This window comes from Ascaphus truei, chromosome 5 (assembly GCF_040206685.1).
Source record: "Ascaphus truei isolate aAscTru1 chromosome 5, aAscTru1.hap1, whole genome shotgun sequence".
NCBI lineage: Eukaryota > Metazoa > Chordata > Amphibia > Anura > Ascaphidae > Ascaphus > Ascaphus truei.
In genome coordinates this window covers 102,160,877-102,185,879 of record NC_134487.1, presented here as the reverse complement: position 1 = coordinate 102,185,879, position 25,003 = coordinate 102,160,877, and the positions used below count along the sequence as shown (strand labels likewise).

At 41.5% G+C, this 25,003-nt stretch overlaps 2 protein-coding genes across 4 annotated transcripts in view; both read right to left on the bottom strand.

Annotated features, from left to right (window-relative positions):
* The window catches only part of MSRB3 (methionine sulfoxide reductase B3), a 182,181-nt gene extending 181,438 nt beyond the window's left edge, over positions 1 to 743 (bottom strand). The window contains exon 1 of one of the 3 annotated variants that reach the window (XM_075600356.1): positions 142 to 743. Coding sequence is in view for 1 of the 3 variants with exons in the window: in XM_075600359.1 (XP_075456474.1) it covers positions 142 to 199 (58 nt within the window). In the remaining 2 variants the exon portion in view is untranslated. The remainder of the gene's footprint in view (positions 1 to 141) is intronic. The other 2 variants (XM_075600359.1, XM_075600357.1) reach the window with 2 other exon arrangements.
* Positions 744 to 7,203: 6,460 nt separating this feature from the next.
* Positions 7,204 to 25,003, bottom strand: part of LEMD3 (LEM domain containing 3) — a 28,351-nt gene continuing 10,551 nt past the window's right edge. The window contains exons 2-13 of the mRNA XM_075600355.1: positions 21,320 to 21,354; positions 17,892 to 17,958; positions 16,765 to 16,832; positions 15,340 to 15,419; positions 15,112 to 15,251; positions 13,464 to 13,565; positions 12,980 to 13,082; positions 10,892 to 11,070; positions 9,959 to 10,040; positions 9,704 to 9,809; positions 9,535 to 9,613; positions 7,204 to 9,403 (exon numbers count right to left, since the gene is read on the bottom strand). Coding sequence (XP_075456470.1) covers positions 9,240 to 9,403; positions 9,535 to 9,613; positions 9,704 to 9,809; positions 9,959 to 10,040; positions 10,892 to 11,070; positions 12,980 to 13,082; positions 13,464 to 13,565; positions 15,112 to 15,251; positions 15,340 to 15,419; positions 16,765 to 16,832; positions 17,892 to 17,958; positions 21,320 to 21,354 — 1,205 coding nt within the window. The 3' untranslated portion in view covers positions 7,204 to 9,239. The remainder of the gene's footprint in view (positions 9,404 to 9,534; positions 9,614 to 9,703; positions 9,810 to 9,958; positions 10,041 to 10,891; positions 11,071 to 12,979; positions 13,083 to 13,463; positions 13,566 to 15,111; positions 15,252 to 15,339; positions 15,420 to 16,764; positions 16,833 to 17,891; positions 17,959 to 21,319; positions 21,355 to 25,003) is intronic.

Genomic DNA, 25,003 nt, shown 5'->3' with positions numbered 1-25,003 from the left:
CGCACAGTAAAGCTCCAGAAAAGAAGGGTGTGAACATGACCTGGAATTAACAGCCCGGGTCACCGCCATCTCTTCCTCACGGCACAAATGTGGCAACACAAAGAATCACGTTACATTTAATGACTTGAAGCATCTTCTTACCTGCTGTAGAGAAAGCTAGTAATGCGCTGAGCCAGAGGCAGGGCTGGAAGGGGTACATGCGTCTGACAGCCAGAGGGAAAGCAACAAGAACAGTGGTGCCTTGTTCAATAGACTCTGCGTGTTATATTGATGACTGATCCTGATCTAGTGCTGGGGGTACGCTGACTCTTGGGATGCCTGCCAAACTGTGTCTCCCTCTCCTATGACTTTGCTGTCTCTCTCCTCCCCTTTTGGTGTCTCTAATGTCAAGCTGAGGGTGACAGGCATGCGTCAGAGGGATGATGGGAAATTCCAGGGCAGCCAACGCCAAATATGAGCATGGAATGATCCCTGGGAGCTACATCACAGAGGCTCTTCTTTTTTTCTGTCATGCACCCTCCTCCCCCTAACCTTCACAATCCCTCCTTCTGCTGCCTCAGTGAAAACTGTGCGACATCCCACTTTTAACTAGGATGGTCTTGGGTTTGAGGAGCCTGTCCCATTGCCCTGAAGACCCCATCACATTTTTAGATATGTCCCAGCTGTGAAGTGTGTAAGTGCAGCTGCAGGGGCTCCCGGGCAAGCAATGTTAGCACAAGCTGCAGTCTGCTGATAGCTGGCAGTGGGACTGTGCCGAAGTGTGATGTCAGTATGTGGGAGTGTCACACACTGAAGAGGGACTGGTCCGCTATCCTACCTGCAACCCCCATGTGGATGCAGTGAGCTGTCAGCCCTGGGTTACTCTTCATTTCCCATGGTCCTGGAGTTAACATGCAGATGAAGGGGGTGGCAAGAGAAAGCTGACAGCCAGGTGTAACAAGAAAGAACAGTGAATGGGTTAGCAAAAGAGAACCAGAGACATGAAGGGGTTAACATGAGGAACATGTGAAGGAGTTCACACGAGAGTACAAATAAAGGGGTTAAGGTGTCCAAGCTTGATCTCCGATTTTTTCCCCCATCTCTAAGGTTTAGTCAGTTTAAAGGATTACTCATTACTTGTACAGCAATCTTGCCCTGGTGCTAAAGACTTCCACAAACAGCGCTGTTCAGATAGATAAAGCAATAGTCAGCACTTTATCCAGAGCAGTAGCGGATTTACAATTTTGCCGCCAATAGGCCAATACTTTTTTGCTGCCCCTAAATTTTTCGTCTCGCCTTCTCCTCAATACACATAATACTGCCCACTCCTCAATACACATAATACCGCACTCTCCTCAATACACATAATACCGCCCTCTCCTCAATACACAAAATACCCCCCCTCCAGCACACACAAAATACCCCCCCCCCCCAGAACACACAAAATCTACCCCCCCCCCACTGCAACACACAAAATGGTGCCCAGCTGCATAGGACTGCCAGGTGGCTTCCCCAAAAATTGATTAACACACACACACATTCCCAGCTAGCTCAAACTCCTACACCCACCACATCATGAATATATATTTATGCCAAAATGAGTGCAACAAAAGTATACAACAAAAGACAGAGGTGCCCAATGCTACATCAAATTGACAAAACATATATCGTAATAAGTATAAAGTTTAAATACTTCAATAATAATAGTAATTACTTGGTTATTTAGGTAAACCCTTTGGCCAAAGCATCGTAAGCCTGCATACCAAACGTCAAGGTATAACCAAAAATGCAGGTCCTAACACTAAAACTGTGAACCCTTCCTTTTACCTCTGTATGAGGGGAAGCAACTACAGTGAGTCTTGTCCATTCAGCAAAATGCCAGAACCTCCCAAGTTAAAAAGGTAGGGAGGGATGAGCTCTGGGGGGAGGTACCACCAGTTAGAAATTGATTAACACACACACATTCCCGGCTTCTTCAAAAATACTGGACACAATGGCGAAAGATGTCACACGCTCGAAAAGTTGGTGGGGAGTTATGTTAAAGACACAATCCCATGTCCATGTTTCATGTTCCTGTGTACGACAGACCCACTGTGGTCATTCTCCCTCCAGCAGAGGTAGTTGAGGATTTTACCAGGTAGTGTTAGGACCTGCAAATTGGTCATGCCGTGACGGCTGCAGACATAACGCTTTGGCCAAATGGTTTAACTAAATGACCCTTACTCATGAGAAGATTAGCACTGAAGTATTGTACAATATATTTTGTCACTTTGGATGTAGCGCTGGGCATTTCTGTCTTTTGGGGAGGTATGTTATTTATAAATGATCTGACCGTTATGGTAATTTTTTTCTAAATTTCGCTCCAAGTATGCACCATTTCATATTCTATTTTGTAAACAAATTCTGGGGAGGGTTTTGGGGATTGAGTGCCCTCACAAATTTTTTTATGAAATAGAATATGAAATTGGTGTGAAAGTTAGAAAAAATGACATAACGGTCAGATAATTTATAAATAACATAGCTGCAGACATACATGCTGAGAAATACTGATCTTAATGCTCCTCTCCAAATACTTCCAAGATTGTTGCAACACACCTCATCCTCTCACTCCCTCTCCCCCCCTTTTATCTCTCTAACACCACCTTTACTTGTCTATTACTACTACTACTACTACTACTACTGCTACTCCTCATTCCACACCACCACCCCTCCTCCTCCTTACTCACCACCACCCGCAAGAGGTATTACCTCTCATTTTTTACTGGACACAGAGGCAAAATACCAGTCAGTCCGACTCAAAACCGAAGCATGGAGAGGCCCAGCCAGTAGGCTGGAACCAACCGGAGCAGACAGGGTAACACCTTTTGCTAAAGCAGGAGTCCTGCAACTATGAAAAAAGTGCTAGATCTCAACACCCAGACCCCAGTAAGTGTGTATATGCTCTGTATTTTGTATTTCGGTGTTTCCGAGGTCTTATCCAAATAAACCTCAATTTATTTCACTGCCTTGTTTTGCCTTGTGATTGATCCCTTAAATACAAATGTGTTAAAAGACCTGATCTACCGTGACACTCAGCAAAACAAGATTGTTCGCTCTCTTTATAGATCTGGCTCTTACCTGGATATCATCCAGATATTTTTAATCCCATATCGGTTGTTGTCTCATGTGGGCAATCATGACCACCAGCATCTTTGTGAAAATCTGAGGGGACGAGGAGGCTATAAGGGGAAGAGCTGTGAACCGATCATGCTGGTTCATGGTATACATTTTTTATGTGTGTGATGGATGGGTATATGTAGATATGTGTCCATGCGACAGCTGTAAAATCTCCTGCTCTGATATATATGATTGACCAGATGGATTCCATCTTGAAGTATGTAATCTTTATTAGTTTGTTCAAGTCCTTCAAGTCGAGCACTGGATGAAAGGATCCTTCTTTTGTGGGTAGCAAAAACAGGGTAGAAAAGCCTCAACCCTTATGATCCTCTGTAGCTCTACAATAACCTGCTGCTCCACTATATCTTGTCAACATTGATGAATAACTAGTAACCTCTGAGGATCGTTGGGCATGGATGATTGCAGGAATCTTGAATGTGTGGATCTTTTTAGAAATTCTATTACGCAGCCACTCTTGATGATTTGGAGTGCCCAATGGTCGGTTGCCGATTTAGTCGAAACCTCCTTGAAATACTTCAGTCTGCCCTTTACTGTTGCTGTGTTCAAGAAGGTGGATCTGCCGAATCTCATAAAAAGGCATTTATGGAACAGGACTGACCTGTTCCATACTGTTGTCTACTTCTAGTCTTGGTCCCTTGAAGGCCCTATAACTTCAAAAAGACTGCATGTGACCTCTAGATGACTTCGCAAAACAGGGTTTTCTATTTTGAGGTAGGATGGTTCCCATACCCCCGTGACTCTGGTGATTATAGATTCGAGTTCTGAGACAAAAAAGGCTTTCCCTATATAAAAGGGATAGAAATTAACTTCGAGACATCCGCAAACCAAGGTTTGAGCTAGAGAACTTTGCATAGGGCTACTGCTATTCTAGGGATCTGCTGATCTAGCCAGAAAGTTGGGTCAAAAAAAGCATCAGAGAAAATTTAATTAATTCGACTTCACAGTGCAGCCCATTAGAATCTTTTGTTGCGATGTACCTGCTTTTATTTCTTCCTGAATACTAGAGAAACAGATTTTAATTGTTCTTACCACAGAGGCCGCCCCTGGCTTGAAGGAAGCTCCTAATGTTGAATATAATCTTTTTTCAGTCTATCCTCATCCATGTGATCCCCGATGGAAACGGTGTCATGCAGGGATATGGTTGCCCTAGTTAGTCCGTTTACTGCAGCATCCGCTCTGGATGGATTTTCCCAATCCTCCTTTGTCTTTGGTCTTCAAGCAGCAGTCCAAGATGCAGATTAAAAAAAAAATGTATAATTATCTATATAATTCCCCTTTACTAAATGCATCAATACAATCCACACAATAAGTAATTGGCTAAATTGCCAATCAATCGGCTAAGATTCGGCTGGGGGGTTCACTAAATGGCTGTCAGTGCAGCAGAAGACAACAAAAGATGCCAAGTTCTGTGGGGAAGATCATGTGACCAGGCAGTTACTAGATACAATTGGTGCACTGCTAGAGAGGGCAGAGCTCAAAAATGAGTGTGCCAGAGCCTGTTTCAGAAGAGGAAGGGGATGTGACTTTGTAAATGGTTGCTATAGAAACAAAAAATGCTAGTTATATTATAACATTAAAAATGTCATTTAGTTTTTTTTTTTTGAATGCTACAAGTATTTTCTCATAGTACAGAACCGATTTATTTAAGAAAACACACATGTAGGATATTCCTTGGTCTGCAGCTTTAAATGGGTACATTCTAATAAACTTATTTGTGGTGCGACTCTTCCAGTCTGGATATTTCCATTCACTGGATATTACCTTGTAGACCAGAATGGTTATGGGTTAACTTTCTTCTTCAGTCCATTGAAAATCTTATCCAAGGCATTTAGATCCTTTCTTCTGGTAGCGCATGGGCCGATGCCCTTTCCTTGATGAGCTTTTCCACGTTGTGGAGATTATAGCTGGAACGCTCTTCTTTGCTCTCTTCATCTGGAAAGCAGTGGAGGTATGGGTCTGACACTTTCCCGGTTTAAATCCAGACCAGGGAAGTCAGACTCGGCTTCATGTGTCACTGTGTTTGGCACGTTTCATTGAGGATTGAAAAGCTTCCGCTCTGGCTTCCTTGAAAGATTCTACAATGGAGACTTTGAATCAGATGAAAAACTCCTGGTGTGCCACTTGCCTAAGGCCGGTCTAACAAAGTTTTCCAGGGTGGCCCACAGTCAGCGAATACAATTTAAGTGCTTAATATTTTTCAGCACATTTCTTTGGTCTCCTCACAGGGTTTCCAGCAAGATATTGCCTTACTGCCAGAGGGGGGGGGGGGGGGGGGTCAAGATTAGATGTAGTAGGAAAGAGAAAACATAGAACCCAGCCAGGTAACCTCCTACAATCCTCCCTGTACCTCCACTCAGTGAAAATTCTTCTTTTATTAGAGCAGGGCCTCCTGATCCAGTCAGCTTTCTCCTACTGCCATCTGATGACATCAGCAACTGGAGCAGACCAGGAATAGAAGGCTGAGAGAACACCCACACATCGTGCTGCAATGCCACCACCAATCTGCGGAATATCATGGTTCGGTAGAGCAGGTACACTAGGCCGCATCCAAATGGGGAGCGACAGCTTGAAAGCAGCTCCGTAGCATAGTCCTCTTTCGCTGGAGGACAGACAATGGACTTGGTAGGATACAGACTTCTAATCTGTTTAGCATAACTTCCATTGGGAGGAGCATATCTTTTATGTCATACGTTGACATGGAGACAGAAGGGGGGGGTGAGAAACTCTTGCAGTATCTGGTTTGCTGTTTAAGATCTAAAAAGTTATGCATAGTTTAAATATTACAAACTCTAAAACCCAATAGTTTTACAGTACTGGAAAAAAATAATAGTAGTGTAGTAAAATGGTAGTATAGCTTATACCTGAAGCACTCATTCAGCCTCAGACAAGAGATCATGCACATCAAAAAATATTCTTGGAATTGTAATACATTTTAAGGAGGCTATATCATTGTTACATTATTATTTGTTGACAGGATATAGATCAAAATAAATTAATTGAACTATGAAAAGTAAAAATTGTAAGTCATCTGAAGTTTAGTGTCTGGTTTGTCTGAATAATTATTACACAACCTTGCATATAAATCTATGAACTAAAATTACAAGGAGTAAAATGGCAAAATAAAAAGGGACAGCAAAATGCTTGTGTGTAGCTCTGACCTACAGAGATCATGGTTTTCCACCATAAAAGACAAAATAGCCACGCAACAGTAATAAAGTTACAGCTTTCTATTTACGATTTTTGGGTAATATTTGTAGTGTCGCAAACCAGCACAAAACCCAAATACCTCTAGGCCAAGTGAATCCCTGGAGGTCAGAAATCAGTAAATTGGTGCATGTATTTGCAATACTAATTTTTTTTAAATGGGCTGGTGCTTTAAATAATGAAACACGCATATGATGTGGCAACCCCTCCTCCCCCACGAATCTGGTTCTATTGTCCGTTTTGTAAATACGTCAAATGCAGAGAGAGGACAAGGTATACTCAGTGAACTTTTAAAGATCTGACCGACAGTTCACTATGGTAACAGCATTTGAGACTCAAATGTATATTAAATTACATTTTGCTTTCATCTCTAGGAAGCAATGAATAATCATTAACGTTGCATATTTGCACTGGAAGCAAGTACAATTAGGGTCTTGAGTTATGTGAGGGATGAAATTCAGATAGCAGGTTTCATACATAACTACCTCCTACCTAGATTCTTGACAAATGTATAGTGTAGATCAGCAAACTGATGACAGCAACATGTAATCGTTGAATTACATAAATATAGCACTTGTTCACAAAACTGAAGAAAATGCACTTGCTAATGCTTTCAACGTAACCCAGTGTTGCAACTCTACATAATCTGTCTCTCTCTCACACAAAGAACCTTAGTAAAAGTGTCACTTTATATTCCCACCTTTTTTACGGACATTTTAAAGATGTCAGTCTCAAATATAATACAATTCATACCGCTAAGTCAGAAACAGAGTTTACAAAGATGCAATTTAACATAGCAGAAAGGTCATGGTACAAGACCATAAAAATCAGCCAAGAAGAAAATAGGAGGCCAAGACAACAATTTGTTTATTCAGCACTGAAATTTGCAAGATGAAATATTTTCCAGTGATTACAAGTCAGTCATTGAATCTTTCCAAATTCAACCAACACATCTGAGAAACCGTATTACTGGATAAAAATACATTCTAACTTTGCAAATAATGTTTGAATTTAGGAAGTAGTGAAGTTTCCTCAAAGAAAAAAGTTTTTCTAAAGAGACTTGAAAAAATGAGACCTTTAAAAATTCTAGCAAGCCTTTAAATTGGAGCCCTTTAGCATTAAAGGACAAGTGACAAAATGACATCAAAATCCTCAAATACTGCATTATATAACGTCCCCTCTGGCTTGCTGGTTGGGATATTGGTCAATTTTGTTAATATGTTTTAGACAGAAAAAGGTAACTGGTAACATTTACAGTGTATACAGGAAAGATAAAACAGAAGCAAGAAAACAAATTCTCTGCATCAACAGGTGATCTTAAAAAATATATTTCGAGATTGGGTCCCATATCCAATAAAAAATATCTCCACAAATGAAAATGATGCACACATATTTAGCCATTCGTAATCATATTACACAATATAAATCTTATACCCTAGCTTGAGAGGTAAATGAAGAATGTAAAGTGTACTCTTCAGAGAAATCCACTTTAAATAAATAACTGTGCCTATAAAAGCACAAAAGGGTAAGGCACCATTTTGCTTGTTTGATTGTTGTGAAACAGTGTGAATGCAGTTTACCTAACCAGGATAAAATGTGCATTTGTTGTGCAAGTTCATGCTGCAAAACTGCTGAATAATATAGTTTTACAAATCTATAAAGAAAAAAAAGTTGGTCCAATAAAGGCTATGCTGTATAAATAAGAACACAAATTGGCCATGTACTATAAAATAATAAATCAAGTAGAATGACAGCCCCTTTATTTTTTATAAGAAAAGAAACTTTAATAGTGAGGAACACAAGCAACTTCCTTTTCTGTACATTTACTACAAGTTTAGGTGTCACAGGCCAATATAGCAACATATGTACATATTGGTAGCAAAATGCATCCACTTCTGAGCGTTACATACGGTATGATCAGGAAGCTAACGTTATTGAAAATAAAACATATGGGAGAAATATTGAAATACCAACTGTACTCTTGTCACCGTCCTGATACTTTGAATAAATACAGCATTTCACAAAATTGTCCAGCATCTGCCAATTGTTTCTTTATTGCTCACAATAATTTGAATCCTTACAATTGGGATCAGACCCCACAAAACCATTGTCAGACATTTTATAGAAAACCTATAAAAGATATTTAAACTTTTATCTAATACTTTTAAAGGTATTTGGCTGTTTGACCTTTATGAGATGGTTCAGCCAGAATATTATATAAAATAACATTGTTATGAATAAAATAGGAAGATTATTTACTGCATTGAAGCAGACATTTGCACAAGACTTTTGCCACCACCAACACTTACATTTAAACACAAAAAACCAGTACACATTTTCCATTTCCCACCTTACCAACGAAAGCCAGATTTTTGTTTCTGTACTTCAGCTGTAACAAAATAACTATCTACAGCAGCAGAAGTCTGAAACGGTTTACCTCAAATTTACAGTTTTACTGTTAGGTTGTATATATGACAAAAGAAAATATTAGTGTGCAGGATCCCATAGGAATTCAATAAATTATCTTCTGCTTTTCATTGTAAGAAGAGAGTCATCTGGGTCACAAACTACCCAGCCACATCTGAAAATTGTCTTAAGAAAAAAAAAAATCCTCATCTAAAACGTGATGCGATGTTAGCCAAGGTATCGCAAAATCTCTATTTTGTTTTCTATTAGGTCACGGATGTCCTTTGGAATTTTGTTTTTATTTCTGATGAGTCCACATGACCTGAATTATCAATAGAAATTTGATGCACTGATGAAGATGGGGGTAGGGGGAGGAGGAAGACAGCTGCAGGTCAGTTTTTGTCCCTGCAAGTCAGTTTTTTTTCCTTCTTTTTCCTGCTGCAAATAACAGTCATTAGTGGTACAAAGTCTTCTCATGAGGTTGACGGAGAATTCGATGTGCCTGTCCGAAGACATAAGTGTGACATGGAGTTCATGTGTTTATTTGAAGGCTTCAAGGGAGTGTTGCATGTAAGAGCCTGAGGGAAGCGATGATGATATCGATCTAATCGCAGGTATTTCACGGTCACCAACTTTCCTGTGTTTAGAAATTGGGAAGGAAAAAAACCAAGAACCTCAATACAATGTAACAGTACTTTTTAAATACATTGTTAAGATAAGAAAAAAAGTTAGATGTGTATATCAAAGAATATCTTTACAGTTTCTTACCATCAAACCACGAGCCATGTAGTGCTTTAAAAGCATTTCCTGCATATTCTGGAGATAAACATTTAACATATACACAGCCCTGCAAAAAAAATAATAATAATAATAATGATTTATTTAGAAAATGACTTTAAAAGCCAACAAAAATAAGAAAATAAAGCGAAAAATTTACCTCGCGTGAATTTTTGTCTACAGCAATATGAACTATCCCTTCATTATCATTGCATTTCTCCAAAATAGCTTCTTGAATTGCCAAATGCCAATGATCCCCAATTTCCCTGTAAAACAGTTAATACATAATGCATGGAAAATATGACAACGTGTGGGGTGGTGGGTGTGCACATGTGTGGATATCACTTTTGTGCATTTAAAGGCTAGTAGGGGGAGGAGTGGTGGTGCATTACGATTTTTAGTTGAATGTACTTACATAACTGGATCAAACATATTGCGAATCTTTAGACAGGGTGTCAGGCTATTTGGAGGAGAATTTCTTCTATCTAAATGAAAAGCTGCAAGTTAGGGGGGAAAAAAAGACAACATTAAAAAGAATAAATATACAATCCAATGCACCACAAAGAATTACTAAGAAGATTTTACTAGCCAGTAGTTAGTGTTATCAAAAACAGTTATAGGTCTGTCACAATAGATTACTACATTTAAAAATGATTTGATCTAACAAATATTCTTTGGAATTGGTGACTGCATGATGACCCCATCAAGTGCAGTTACAAAATGTTGTTTAGCGAAGAAGAGAAGCGCGTTATAAAGTGCTTGAGACAGAGCAAGAATTATGGTCCAAAACGCTTACTAATGTTTCCTTATAAATGATGGTTGCTAGGAGGACTGAAAAACGAATTCTCAACACAACATATCGCTCAGGAGAGGGAATAGCTGGATCAACGCATTATCGATGATGCAATCAGACCGTGGCGCTTTCGTCTTCGGGCGTTTCACCAGAAGGTCATTTTAAACAAATTTTGAACCATACTTTGAACTCAAACGCTATAGTAATCTTTGTGTTTCAGATTAGATTACAACAGTTTAACACGTTTACAAGCAGTGTTGACATAATAGTCCCATCAACTTAGTTATCAGTTGATGGTTTACATTGTGTTTCGGATATGTTTTTTAGTATTTCAAGCCAGAAAACAGAAAAACAATAATTGTGGGCAGATATACTTTATTTTATGCATTTATTATACAAACCAAACTGAATCCAATGTTGATTAAAATTAGTAAATGACTCAGGCGGGAAAGTATCATTTGTGCCAAATATTTGTACTAGAATACTTCATAGTTCACAAACTTCTAATACCAAATCACTTCAAACAGGTAGTCGTAATAGAGAAATGTGAAGTACCTTGCCCTTGCCATACTTTAGGTGGTATGACAGAAATGTTATCACACGATATAGAAGGCTGAATCCATTTCCACACCAGAAAGTCTGCTCCTCCTATTCTCTGTGTCTCAGTGCGAATGCGCGATTCATTTGCAGCAAGGAAGTCAACTGCTCGGTCCCAAACCTTTTTCATTTTTTTTCTTTAAAAAACAATAAAAACAACCTTAGTAACCTAATAGCAAAAATTACCAAAGTTTTTTCCCTCCCACTCTACATTGTAACATATGCTATACATATTGTCTTTGTTAGGAACTTGTTAAGAGCCATACCCAAGTAAAGAATGGTACAGGAATTCAGAAGTTGCAGTGATCAGGATTAAAGATACCATTATTTTTTTTTAATAAATTCCCACATTGTTTAAATATTTTCAAAATAAAAAACTACTTGAGGATGTCACAATAATATGTGAGCTAAATGAAAATGTAATATGAACACCATTAACAAAAATAGAGTTGTGTCATATATTGAAAAGGACAATTTAGCTAGTTTTCTAGACTTAGAACTGTGCCTATCACACGGAGGACACAGGAGATATAAAAAAAAAAATAAAAAAAATAGGCTGACGTTTTTAAATGATCCACAAAGAAAAAAGCATAAATAAGAAATCCAAAGTGCAAGGCGCTCACTGCTAACGCCCCATCTCAAATATGGGCAGATTCAACCAGAGATAAAAAGGTACAAGTCTAAACAAGGTGAAAAATAAATATATCCTCAAACACGTTAAATAAAATTCCGACAACATTTGCATTAGTAAAGATCTGGCAATGGATTCTTGAGTCAATGAGAGAACTATTTAGCAAGCAACTCCCTCCTGTTAGAACATACTTCTTAGGATTCCTGCTCCGTGTCCCAATGGATCCTCAAGCAGGAGCTTCCTCCAACTGTAACTCTCCATGCTTGTTCGACACAGCTACATCAACTTCTACAATCCATATTTCCAACTACAGTATTCACTTTTTTCCCCATCACACTTGTTCCAACAACATCGCCAACAGGAAAAAAGAAAAAACTCGCAGCGCAAACCTTCATACAATTGGCACAACATGCTGAGCCGGATGAGAATGCTTTTCTAAAGTAGGATTACCTACGTTGCTACAGATATATAAGGGGGCATGACCATAATGAGAATCGATGATTCCTATAACAAACGAGACTCCTCCATGCTAACTAGTTACGTGACCCCCAATACCCCATTTATTTTACTTTATTTAGTATCAATAAAATTAATTTTAACTTCCATCAATCCCTTTCACCGTACCTCTTCCAACAATATTCATTTGACTGAGCTGCTACCAGGATTTATATATACTACATCACTACGTTATTAGGTGTCTGAGTGCATCCAGTGCAGACTTAATTTTTCTCCATCCACCTTGAGGTGGGAGACCCTTGCTTGCGTATACTCCTTCACCTTGTGCACCCACTTTATCTTTTATTTTAGGTATATGGGTATCTCTCATTGATTCGCAAACAATGATTTAGTAGAATTCAAAAGACACAAAGCATCCCTGAAAAAGTGAACCATTAGATGGCAGAAACGGTGCCATACGCAACTGCTGGGAGACCTTCGGTTTCCAGGGCAAACTAGCTTGAAGTAGCAGACTAAGGTAGATACACTTTTAAAAATTATAACCTAATGTACTCTCTGGGCGGAGTGGGTATGAAGTTGTCTGTCAGGAGTCTTTTTCTGTTGTGTCAGGGCAAAGGAGGCAATTAAATTCAACAAGGCCCATCGCTAAAATAAGCCAAAAAGATCTTTACACTGCTATAACCAGCCATAAAACAGAGATAGCTGCTCACACATTGGAATAAAAATTAAAAAATGTTTTAAGGACCAGCTTTCAATACATTTGACTAGCCAAATATGTTAAGAAAAGCCAATTGATATGTTGGGTAGATTGGAATTATGCAGATTACGTGTTTCAATGCATTCGACTACAAATCCATACTGATCCCCCCCAAAGTTTTCAAATTAACTTGCATTAGTAAGAGCTTTGGGAAAATGCAAGAAATTAAAGTAAGCACTACGGGGTGAAAAGACAAACATACCTGTCATGAGGCTGTATTAAGGAATCCCGTACATGTGGAATTGGCATATATGGCTGTAAATCTTTATTTTCCTGACAAGCCTCATTGTGACTTTTCAAAACATCTGAAAATAGATTATAAAATATTGTCAAGACCCGTTAAGCCAAGAATCAGTTTAAGTTTCCTTTATCCCAAAGCAGCACAAAAGGTTTGTGTACTAGCATGGAAATACACAGGCTTTTTCTGCTGTGGTGTACTGATGAAAGACAGCTTTTCAATGCAGAGTTAATACAACAATATGGAGATCGTTATAGGTAGCTAAAAATGCAATTTAAGTGTAGATTATAAAACAAAGGCTGTACTGTCTACAAAATAATACCTTATTTTATCATTTCAGATTACACTTTTTCTCTTGACAAACCGGCCAACTAATCTCACTTTATATTCTATTATGTGGCTATATGATCAAAACGTTTTAAAATCATATTGAAATCTAAATACTTACCTATAATTTTTACCACCGTGTCATACATCTGTCTAGTCTCTTCCTCTTCTTTTGTCCAGCGATATTTCATATATCGTAGAAGACCCAATACCATACCAACCCCTGGAAGATATTGTATAGTATTCAGCTACAAAAATACACTGAACCAATCTTAACATGGCAAACCAAGCAGTGAAATTGAAGCAGGGGGGTCTCCAGAGCTGATCCTCGTCAATTTCAGCTCCTGGGACCTCCTGCTTCCAGAAATACTTCCCTCAGAATAAGGGGCCGTTAGCTGCCCTCTTCTGCTGCCAGGGATCACGTAATGGCCACTGTTTAAAAGATGTCGGGCCCTGCGGACCAATAGGAAGCTGTGACATCCTCAGGTGCAGCTTCCTATTGGCCCATGTTACATGGGAGCTTTAAACTTTAAAAGCTCTGCCGGAGCGGCTACCGGCACCTACTACGGTGGAATCTCTGGAAACAGAGGGTGGGGTTCCGCTTTGGAAACCCTGTTTCAATGCTACATCAAACAAACAAAAAAAAGGTATCCGGTTTGCATTGCTCCTTTAAAATACACAAAAGGAACAGTGAATTAACCTCGCTATTGCCTATAAAGCATCTATTCCTTTCAGTTATAAAATAAAAACCTGGGCCACAGGTTGTATGTTGGTAAATAGTATCATTATGTTGTATATACCATGCTCACTGTCAAAGGACCCACCTACTAGTTAACCATTCAAAATACCTTCAAGATAAAGCTTTGCAAAAAGACCAGTGGGTGAAACATAACCTCTCTCTCTTCTCATTAAAAAAAAAATTCTAGGTCTATTGCTTTGGTGTTCTGTGGATTCAAATAAAAAAACAAAACAAAAAAACACCGGAAAAAAAATATGTTTTGGGCACTTTCCAGTACTTCATTTTACAATGGAAGATAAAGAGTAGCACACCACATTTTAAGATGAAGTCAATTTGAGGTGGTTTATTGTACAGTAAATAAAAATAAATATCACTGGTGGTGCATTTACATGTCAGACAAGTCTGCAACCCTGTCTTTCCCCCCATTATCTGTTAGCATACAATGCTTCCACTGCAGCCAGAGATTCTGGGAAATAACATGCAAATGAGCACAGTGTCATCTGGAAGGATTTTGTCCCTCATATAACGGTTAGGTTATTAAAAAAGGTTTATTAAAAGCAACATCTAAATAAGCCTTTTTTTTGCCAATTCGGTGTGCAACTGTTTATCTTCCACATGTCCTAACTGTGTGACCATCAGTGAGTGGCAAGTCTAGCACCCTTTCTTTTCATTATTTTTTTAAAAATGATTCCGCTCAATTCTTAAGTTTCAGTGTGCAAGTATTCGGATGCCGACTGTCAATTTGACAATTACAGTGTAAGCTAGGGCAGAAAATCTGGCAACTGTGCGAAAAATAGCCGTCTTTAAAAAGGTATTCTATTTCACTGCGAAATCCTCCAAAAGTTTTGCATGAAAAAGTGTGCCAATTTTCTCAGTGTTGTGCAACTCCATTGTATCTTGCCTAACAGGAATACATTTAATTGGTAACAAACATACAATATACATATTTGGCTTCTTAATAAAAGATACCACCATCACTCAGTACATCAGGATTAATCTTATTTAATTTATGAAATATGATAAAACATACCCAGAAGCAATAATGATAGTCTGTGTGCTACCATAATAAACGCACGTCGAATGCGGCATATAAAGGACATCTGTGGTCGTGTGGATTCCAAGTACTTCACGTCAGTTATATTTAATTCACCATTAGAATCACCTACGCACCTATTATAAAAAAGGTGATAAAAGAATGGTATTAAAAGCATAAAACTACTTTATTTTCATTAAAACTATAGGACAAGCAAAGACTCACTTGATTCCGACATCATTCCCAGAATTTAAAATCCATTGCAGCGAGTTATTTAACTCATTTGCATATTCTTGGCCTAAATCCTGTAACAAATGTAAAAATGGGTTAATTACCGTATTACCCAGAACAGATTATTGTATGAAACTGCTGGATGCACATATAGTGTCACAAGGAAAAAAAAGTTTCTATTTACATTGGATCCGTTTTATTATAACCGAGGGCCTCATGCAGAGAGCAGCGCTATTTAAAATTGGAGAGGGGAATAAAAAGTAGCTTTAATGGAGAGTTTTTTTCTCCATATGCAGAAAGGGCAATAACTGCATTTAGAATCCTTTCTGCATATGGAGAGTTTCAACCAGCGATATGAGCGCTGTTGAAACTAGTGGGGAAAAAAATCGAGGTTTTTTTTTTTCCTCCCCCACCGGCCGCCGAGCGCCAGCTTCTTGGTGGAGAAGCAAAATGTAGAAAATCTCGCCATTTTTTTGGCGCGAACAGCCACTAGATGGCGTTCGCGGCTCTCTGAATACGGCCGTTTTAAACACTGGAGAGATTAGGTTCTCTCCAGCCGCGCGGCGAGTTTCAGGAAAAAAAAAAAAGGCGCTTTTTTTTAAAACTCGCCATTATCTGCCTTTCTAAAGGCAGAATTCGGCAAAACATGCCGCTTTCCCTGTTAGCGCTGCTCTCTGCATGAGGCCCCTTATCTGGTAATTGTTCTTTTTCACGTTGGCTAATAATGGCTGCATAATTAGTTCAAACTAAACACTGGGGGAAAGGTCTGGATCAAAATAGATCGCCATCCGGCATGGAAAAATCCCAGGGGCCCAAAATGTTACCTTGGGCGTTAAAAGCGGTGCTGTATCTGCTGGCTGAACTGTGATTGGGGTTGGGGTGAAGGGGGTAGGGGTGTGCACGCGCATCTGACAGATCTGTCAGGAACAATCCCCGCCTCCCTTTTCCCGCCATGCTTAGGTCTGCTTCAAAGCGAAAGGAAGAGAGCAAGGGACTGAGGGGAGCTCTGTGAGACTGCATACAGCAGCTGTAACAAGCATACAGACTTCTGCCTTGACAGGCAAGGACTGGAGGGTCGCAACCCCTGCACCTCAATTCCTACCTCACCCTGGGACTCACTTTTTTTTTCTCCATTTTCCCCCCATTATTTCTGTGATCAAGAATTGGAGTGCTGTTGTCACTACAAATTCTACCTCACCCTGGGACTAAATCTAAATCCCTTCCCCCACCCCTGGGACTACATCTTCTGCAGTGCCCGGTCAGCACTATGGCAGTTTAATGAATAGCCCCCTTAAGTGTAGTTTCAGTATAGCGATATGTAGAGATAAGCACACAAAATAATTTTTAATTTATCTTGAATATACCAGATTTCCAGTAAGGTTAGATGACTATTACAACTCCAAATATCAATACACTCACCTCTAAATAGTTAATTGCCTCCTGGATGGAAATTCTGCTGTGATCTCCGTCACCACACATATGATCTCCTACCAGGATTAAATATAATGAAACAAAGATTAGCAGATGTGAAAAATACATCATTTTTACTATTGATAAAAAAAACTACATGCTTAAAAACACTTTCCAACACAATGAAGTAGCACAAAAACATTGCATACAGAGCAAAAATATCAAAGTTTTTGAATTCTGAAGATGCAGAATGTAGAACAATCTATTCGGCTAGAATACACAAAATAAATGTATTTGAAAACACACAGTTCTGTAGTTTACAGTCAAAAGTTGGTGCAAGGTGGCACAATATAAAAATTAAGAGGTAAGAGAAAAAGGTAGTAAAAAAAAAACCCATTCAAATCATATGGATTTCTGATTGCTCTTACAGAGCATGTTGAAACGATGGAATCATTTATGCATCTGTTCACCTACTCATCAGCCAAACATTACTTTTTTTTGTTAACCTTTTAGTTTGGCATAGGCAAGACAGTTAATAGCAGTGATACGTTTCATGGATTAAAATGTATGAGTATTTGGGTGGGTTAAATAAGATAACCAATAACCAAATTCTCGTCTCTTAAAAAAAAAAAAAAAACAGAAAACCTTCAACTTGTGTAGAAACACTACATATTAAATCCATTACCCATAACTGCCAACAATCTAGTGGCACTGCACTTTAAAAAAATAAATAATGGACACTATAGCAAGATCTTCTAATCTAATCTTATCGCACTGTATTTACCAAATTAGTACATTAGATGGTGACTGCTTTGTAAAGTTACCTTGTTTGCCAACCTTAATAAGGACAAGTCAATACTCAAAAAATGTGTTTCTAAAAACAAACAAGAAATTAAAATTTAATATCGATTGTAAGCTCTTCGGGGCAGGGACGTTTCCTAAATGTCACTTATGTCTAAAGCACTTCTTCCCATGATGTATTATTTGTTATTTATAGGATTGTCTCGTGTATTACTGCATGTGTACATTGATGGCGCTATATAAATAAAGTTATACATACATATAGACTAGGACTTGGTTAAACTGCAACTTAAAAAAATGGTTGGGACAAATCTACAAAAATAAAAAACAGTTACCTGCCGTTTTTGCCAGTTTCTCATGTAGTTCGTGTAATGTGTTCATCAGGATATTTTTCTCACTTATCTGAAATAAAAATAGTGTCTTTAATCATTTCTATTAAAAATCAAATGAATTATGAACACAGTGTGATATGGAATTTAGTGAAACAAAAGTTAGGCTGAGTGCCCACTGCTCGCACTGCACTGTTCCCAATGCAGCGCACACAGTACAGCCCTCTATAGGGCCAGCCCCAGTAACAACTGTGCGCGCCTGCAGGAAGCGCTATCGCCGAGCGTTTGCCACGTCATGGTGGCGGTTCAGCCAATGAGGGCAAAACAGCGGCGTGATGTCATGGCCGCGGCGCCCCCACCGCAAATTGCCTGGAGCCCACCAGATCGCTCTGATGCATGAACGAGCGTCGCCAGGCACCCAGTCGCGTGCGCAACGCGCGCACTGGGATCGTAGCAGTCACAGGTCACCAATCAATTTCATCTGTCTCGCCAATCGTCCACGAGCGTACGTGGCCGGACACTGAGATTTATTGAACTCAACGCGTCAAGGGCCAAGCACGCTCAGCGGCAGCGTGGAGGCACCCTTATTAAATGTGGAGGAAACAGGAGGGCTTCAACGGTAGCACCACAGGCGCAATTTTGGCCCCATCAGTAATGTCATTTAGCAGCCCAACAATGAATTGGTAACAAAACAGTTGTTTAAAGTGGCAATCTACAATGCTCTTTTTTTTCTTCTCTTTTTAAATCAACCTGAACCAAGGGGAATTCCATGAGCTAAACCTGTGCTCTTCCAAATTCCAGTCCCTTAGAACAAAAAAAAGCTGTGTGTGCTGTGCACGCGCATAGTAAGTGAAACTTCTTTGACTTTTGTCACAGAAATTGACTTATAACGCGCGTGCTCGGCACACGTGTCAGTCAGTGTATGTGTCAGTGTGTCAGTCAGTGTGTCAGTCAGTGAGTATGTATGTGTGTCAGTCAGAGTATGTATGTGTGTCAGTCAGAGAGTATGTATGTGTGTTTGTTTGTGTGTGTGTCAGTCAGTGTATGTATCTGTGCCGGTCAGTGTATGTATCTGTACCGGTCAGTGTGTGTGTGTCGGTCAGTGTGTGTATTTGTGTCAGTCAATGTGTGTGTGTGTGTGTGTGTGTGTGTGTCAGTCAGTCAATGTGTGTGTGTGTGTGTCAGTGTGTGTGTGTGTGTGTGTGTGTCAGTGTATGTCTCTCTCTCTGTGTTGTGTGTATGTGTGTCAGTCAGTGAGTGTATGTGTGTCAGTCAGTGAGTGTATGTGTGTCAGTCAGTGTGCGTGCGTATGTGTGACAGTCAGCGTGCGTGCGTATGTGTGACAGTCAGTGTGCGTGCGCGTGCGTCAAAGTGTGCGTGCGCGTGCGTCAAAGTGTGCGTGCGTCAGTGTGTGTGTGTATGTGTTTATTGGCAGCAGTACCAGCATCATGAATGTTGAGCGGGTGGGGGAGCTCACAGTGGGGGGGAAGGAATAGGCACATCATTCAGGGGCGGTGTTCGGTACATCACTGGGGTGTGCGTGCGTGCGTCAGTGTGTGTCAGAGTGTGCGCGTGCGTCAGTGTGCGCGCGTGCGTCAGAGTGTGTGCGTGCGTCAGAGTAAGTGTGTGTGTGTGTGTCAGAGTCAGTCAGTGTGTGTGTGTCGGTCAGTGTGTGTATTTATGTCAGTCAATGTGTGTGTGTGTGTGTGTGTGTCAGTCAATGTGTGTGTGTGTGTGTGTGTGTCAGTCAGTCAATGTGTGTGTGTGTGTCAGTGTGTGTGTGTGTGTCAGTGTATGTCTCTCTCTCTGTGTTGTGTGTATGTGTGTCAGTCAGTGAGTGTATGTGTGTCAGTCAGTGAGTGTATGTGTGTCAGTCAGTGTGCGTGCGTATGTGTGACAGTCAGCGTGCGTGCGTATGTGTGACAGTCAGTGTGCGTGCGCGTGCGTCAAAGTGTGCGTGCGTCAGTGTGTGTGTGTATGTGTTTATTGGCAGCAGTACCAGCATCATGAATGTTGAGCGGGTGGGGGAGCTCACAGTGGGGGGGAAGGAATAGGCACATCATTCAGGGGCGGTGTTCGGTACATCACTGGGGTTTGCGTGCGTGCGTCAGTGTGTGTCAGAGTGTGCGCGTGCGTGCGTCAGTGTGCGCGCGTGCGTCAGTGTGTGCGTGCGTCAGAGTAAGTGTGTGTGTGTGTCAGAGTCAGTCAGTGTGTGTGTGTGTCAGTGTGTGTATGTGTCAGTCAATGTGTGTATGTGTCAGTCAATGTGTGTATGTCAGTGTGTGTGTGTGTGTCTGTCAGTGTATGTGTATCTCTCTGTGTGTACACACCGTATGTCTCTCTGTCTGTGTCCTGCCCCCTCTCTCCTGACTACCCCCACCCCCGGCGGAGCTGCGGACCAGGGGGGCTCAGTCTGAGTCTTCTGAGCAGATACACCCCCACCCCCCGGCGGCGCGCTCAAGCTCCTCCCTTCCCCACAACCCGGCGGCGCGCTCAAGCTCCCCCCTTCCCCACCCCCCGGCGGCGCGCTCAAGCTCCCCCCTTCCCCACCCCCCGGCGGCGCGCTCAAGCTCCCCCCTTCCCCACCCCCCGGCGGCACGCTCAAACCCCCCCATGCCCAGGCTGTTAGGAGCGGCGCGTCCATCGGCATGGCAGCGGGCGGGGAACAGCGCCGCTGCCAGCTGCTTCTGCGCATGCGTGGCGCACGGCATGGCAGCGGGCGGGGAACAGCGCCGCTGCCAGCCGCTTCTGCGCATGCGTGGCGCGCTCAAGCTCCCCCCTTCCCCACCCCCCGGCGGCGCGCTCAAACCACCCTATTCCCAGGCTGTTATGAGCTGCGGCGCCGGAGGCAGCCTCCCTCCTCCTGTCCATCGGCATGGCAGCTGGCGAGGAACGGCGCCGCTGCCAGCCGCTTCTGCGCATGCGTGGCCCGCGGCATGGCAGTGGGCGGTGAACGGCGCCGCTGCCAGCCGCTTCTGCGCATGCGTGGCGCGCAGCATGGAAGCGGGCGGCGGAACAGCGGCAGTTTTAGGAGGGTGAGGCGTGTGTGGGAGGGTGAGGCGTGTGTGGGAGGGTGAGGTGTGTGGCGGCGATTAGGAGCGGCGCCACATGTGTCAGGGGGCGTGTGAGCGGAGCGGCGTCCATTACGTGACGTCACTTCCGTTTCACATTTTGCCCCCCATCTATCCAGTTTTATCCCATCAGAGGTGCCACTAAAGAAGTTTCACTTCAAAAACTGTAGGTATCTTGGGAACCAAGGGGTCCCTGGAACCAAGGAAATAGAATGGTCGAGCCATTCTTGGGAGAGACCCCTGCGTCCTCCCCATCCCCCAACTCCAAACCAGTTAAAAAAAAAAGTTCAATAAAAATTTTTTAAAAAAATGGGCAGCTGGGATTTCTATTTTAAATACTAAATATCAAACACCACTACTCACTTGAACACTTGCAAGCTCATCAGACGGACTTCTTACTATAAAAAAAGGAAAGTTGGTTATAATTATGTATGATGTATTGGCAAAAATATGTCTTTAACTTAAAGCAGCAATACAAGCTCTTTTTTTTTTTTTTATTACCCAGGAATGAAGCAGAGTCTCCAGAGCTGAACCCCGTTAATTTCAGCTCCGAGGACACCCTGCTTCGGGATATACTTATCTCCATAGTAGATGCCAGTAGCCGCTCAGCTAACAGGGACCACGGCCGCTGTTCAAAGCTCCCGTGCCCTGCGGGCGAATAGGAAGCCGTGACATCGGGTGCAGCTTTCTATTGGTCCGTGTGACACGGGAGCTTTAAACTATAACGCCCAGCTAGCTCGGCCGGCATAGCTACCGGCACCTACTATGGAGGCGAGTATCTCCAGAAGCATGGGGTCACCGAAGCTGAAGCTAATGGGGTTTAGCTCCGGAGACATCCTGCTTCAACCCTGGCTAAAAAATTTTTTTTACAAATTGCTCCTTCATTATTTGGTAAGCTATATATTGGAAATTAACATTTTAATACAGCTGTAAAATGACAGTTTTACTTCTAAATGGATTAATGCTGCTATATGATGCATACTTTAGATCAGGGGTGCTCAACACCAATCAGGCCAGGTTTTCATGATTTCCCAGCGTCAGCACATGCAGCTCTCTGAGCCACCTAGCGTTGAAGTTGACTGATTGAGCCACCTGTGCTGAAGCAGAGACACCCTGAAAACCTGACCTGTTGGGGGGGCTTGAGGACTGGAGTTACGCACCACTGCGTTTAGATGTTTAAAACGTAACATATTAGGAAGTCAAACCTTTTCTCCCATAAACATTGCATGCAATATCAGTGCTAGAAAGCTAAATACATATACACATTTTTTTCAATTTAGAAGCCCGTAGAATTATTTTCACCTATAAGAATGTAAGCAGAAGAGAAAATTCCCTGTGCAATTTTTGAAACCTTGAAAAGACCTTACACTATGTGTATGTGAGAACACAGCGCTTACAGTGGAGGGGAGAAATATCCCAATCAGTGAGGAAATTCAGAAACACTAAGCCAATATTTAGTTTATCTAATTGTATTCTGCTTTTAACCTTATAGCTTGCTTATCTATCTAAATAATAAAAAAAGGTACCCACGTTAAAAAGTTTCTGCTCGAAAACTGCTTTGGTGAATGTTATAGAATAAATTCTAAGTCTTACCTTTAAATTACAATGTTAACTCTCAATTAGTTTATTGCTCAAAATATTGTATCTGTGCACGACAAGTGAAAAGAAAACCCACACAGAATGTAGGACGTGTGCATCATTTAATAATTCATTTTTGTCTCTACATAGAAAACCATATGGAAATTATACATTAGCTACAGTAGAAATAGTAAATATAGAACAAACACATGCTAATCAATTATTTTACACCTGCACTGCCACTGCATACATGAGCATCATGCCTCATTTGTCTTGATAACAAAATCTTACAGGATCTCTTTACACAGTCCCTCCCTTCCCCTGGAATGGACACATGGCATCCACAACAGTTTAAATAGAATCCACAATACAGGCATACCCCGCATTAACGTACGCAATGGGACCGGAGCATGTATGTAAAGCGAAAATGTACTTAAAGTGAAGCATTACCTTTTTCCCACTTATCGATGCATGTACTGTACTGCAATCATCATATACGTGCATAACTGATGTAAATAACGCATTTGTAACAGGCTCTATAGTCTCCCCGCTTGCGCACAGCTTCAGTACAGGTAGGGAGCCGGTATTGCTGTTCAGGACGTGTTGACAGGCGCATGCGCGAGCTGCCGTTTGCCTATTGGGCGATATGTACTTACTCGCGAGTGTACTTAAAGTGAGTGTCCTTAAACCGGGGTATGCCTGTACACTTAAAAAAAGATTTTCTTTTAATACCTCCTTTCATGAAATCTTACTTCCTATTCCGCACAGATCCCAGTCTAATCTTGTAGCCAAAATGCACTAATTCAAGTGCCATATGCCTACCTAGTATTCCGTGGCAACAATGCACACGCTCATTACTTTTTGAGTAGCACAAGTGGTACCACAGACATTTATGCACTTGGGCAATGTGATAGCTGCTATAATCACTCTCCCATTGGAATTGAACGTTTTGCCGTGACCCAATCGCAAGTCGCTGCTGGGACTACTCACCGCAGGACAGCTTGCCTCCGATCGGATCTCCCCGCTGGCTGCCATCTTGTAAAGTCCACTCGGACGCCGCCATCTTTAAAAGGTGTCAGCAGGGCACCTTATGGGGTCACCATTTGTAAGTGCATGCGCGCAGCAGGGCACTCTGCCAGCAGCCAGGACACATTTTTACATTTCCTGTGGGAGGAGCAAGGAGTGGACCTTTAAAGATGGCAGCCAGCCGAGAGCAGAACTTTGAAGATGGTGGCGGCCGGTCTGGAGATCCGATGAGCTGTGAGAATTTCAGTGGCGAGGCGCCCTGCGGTAAGGTGTCCTGCGCAGAGTAATCCCAGCTGCGACTTGCATTGTGGTGGAGCACCAGTGGCGTATTGGTGCAGGCCAAACGTCCTAGACCGCTCTAATGCCACAGCAGCAAACCGCCCCAGACAGAACAAGAAATCGCACAGAGTACTGAGGGCAACATGGATAATAACCATAACATAAAGTTACAAGAGAATAAAAAAAAAAATAAGAATACCCATTAATCTAATCAAAACATTATCCACTTATTTTTCACCCTCAATCATTGTCCATTTATAATGCAATAGTATATAAATATTCAGGGAGTCTTTCACGTAAATAATTCTTAGTGCTCTTGATTTAGGCTAAGACACTTGTATGCAAGAAAATGTCTCTATATTAGACTTTTTCTCCTAAAATAGAGACTTTTTCTTATACACCATTTATAAAGCAATGTTGACCTCTGGAGAAACAATATTACAGCATACCACTGATCCAAACCTCTATCCTCCCTAAAGGTTAGTAAAATAATCCCATTCAAGAAAAGGCAACCTGATTGATGCACACAAAAATAATAATAAATTTGTAAGCCATAGAATCTACAGGTACATTTTCATCTTCGTAAAAACAAATGGTTTATAGTTTTTCTTTTAAGGTTTTAAAAGCATATTGAGGTTAGGATGCACGCACGCACATTCCAGGTAGCACAGACAATGTAACCAGGGTGGTCAAAAATAATCTTTTTAGGAGCCAGTGTTTTGTTAGGCACATGGGCGCATTCCAGCTACCCCACTGGCACGCCTCACCGTTGTTGACGGTGTCACTTTGTGTGTGTGTGTGCGCGTGTCAGTGTGTATCTGATTACTTTGCTATTGTATCTGTGATATACACACACACCTCCACCCCCAGACCACCATTTAGTCCCGCCCTGATTTCTCACATGGCCAATACCTTGTGCTCTCTGATCCTCCTGCTATCTTATCTCCCCCCACACTGCGTTGCACAGCGGTGACTTGACCGGTCAATCATCATTGCGCACAGCACAGGCGCCAGTGGGAAAGTTAAGGCACCTGGAACTTTTCTACCCCTGAACGTAACATTACATAACTTTCAGCTCTCCACAGAAATGTACTGTGCCGAAATGCATCCACATACTTTTACAATGGGCCGCAATAGCGAAGAAATGCACCATTGTTTCTAATA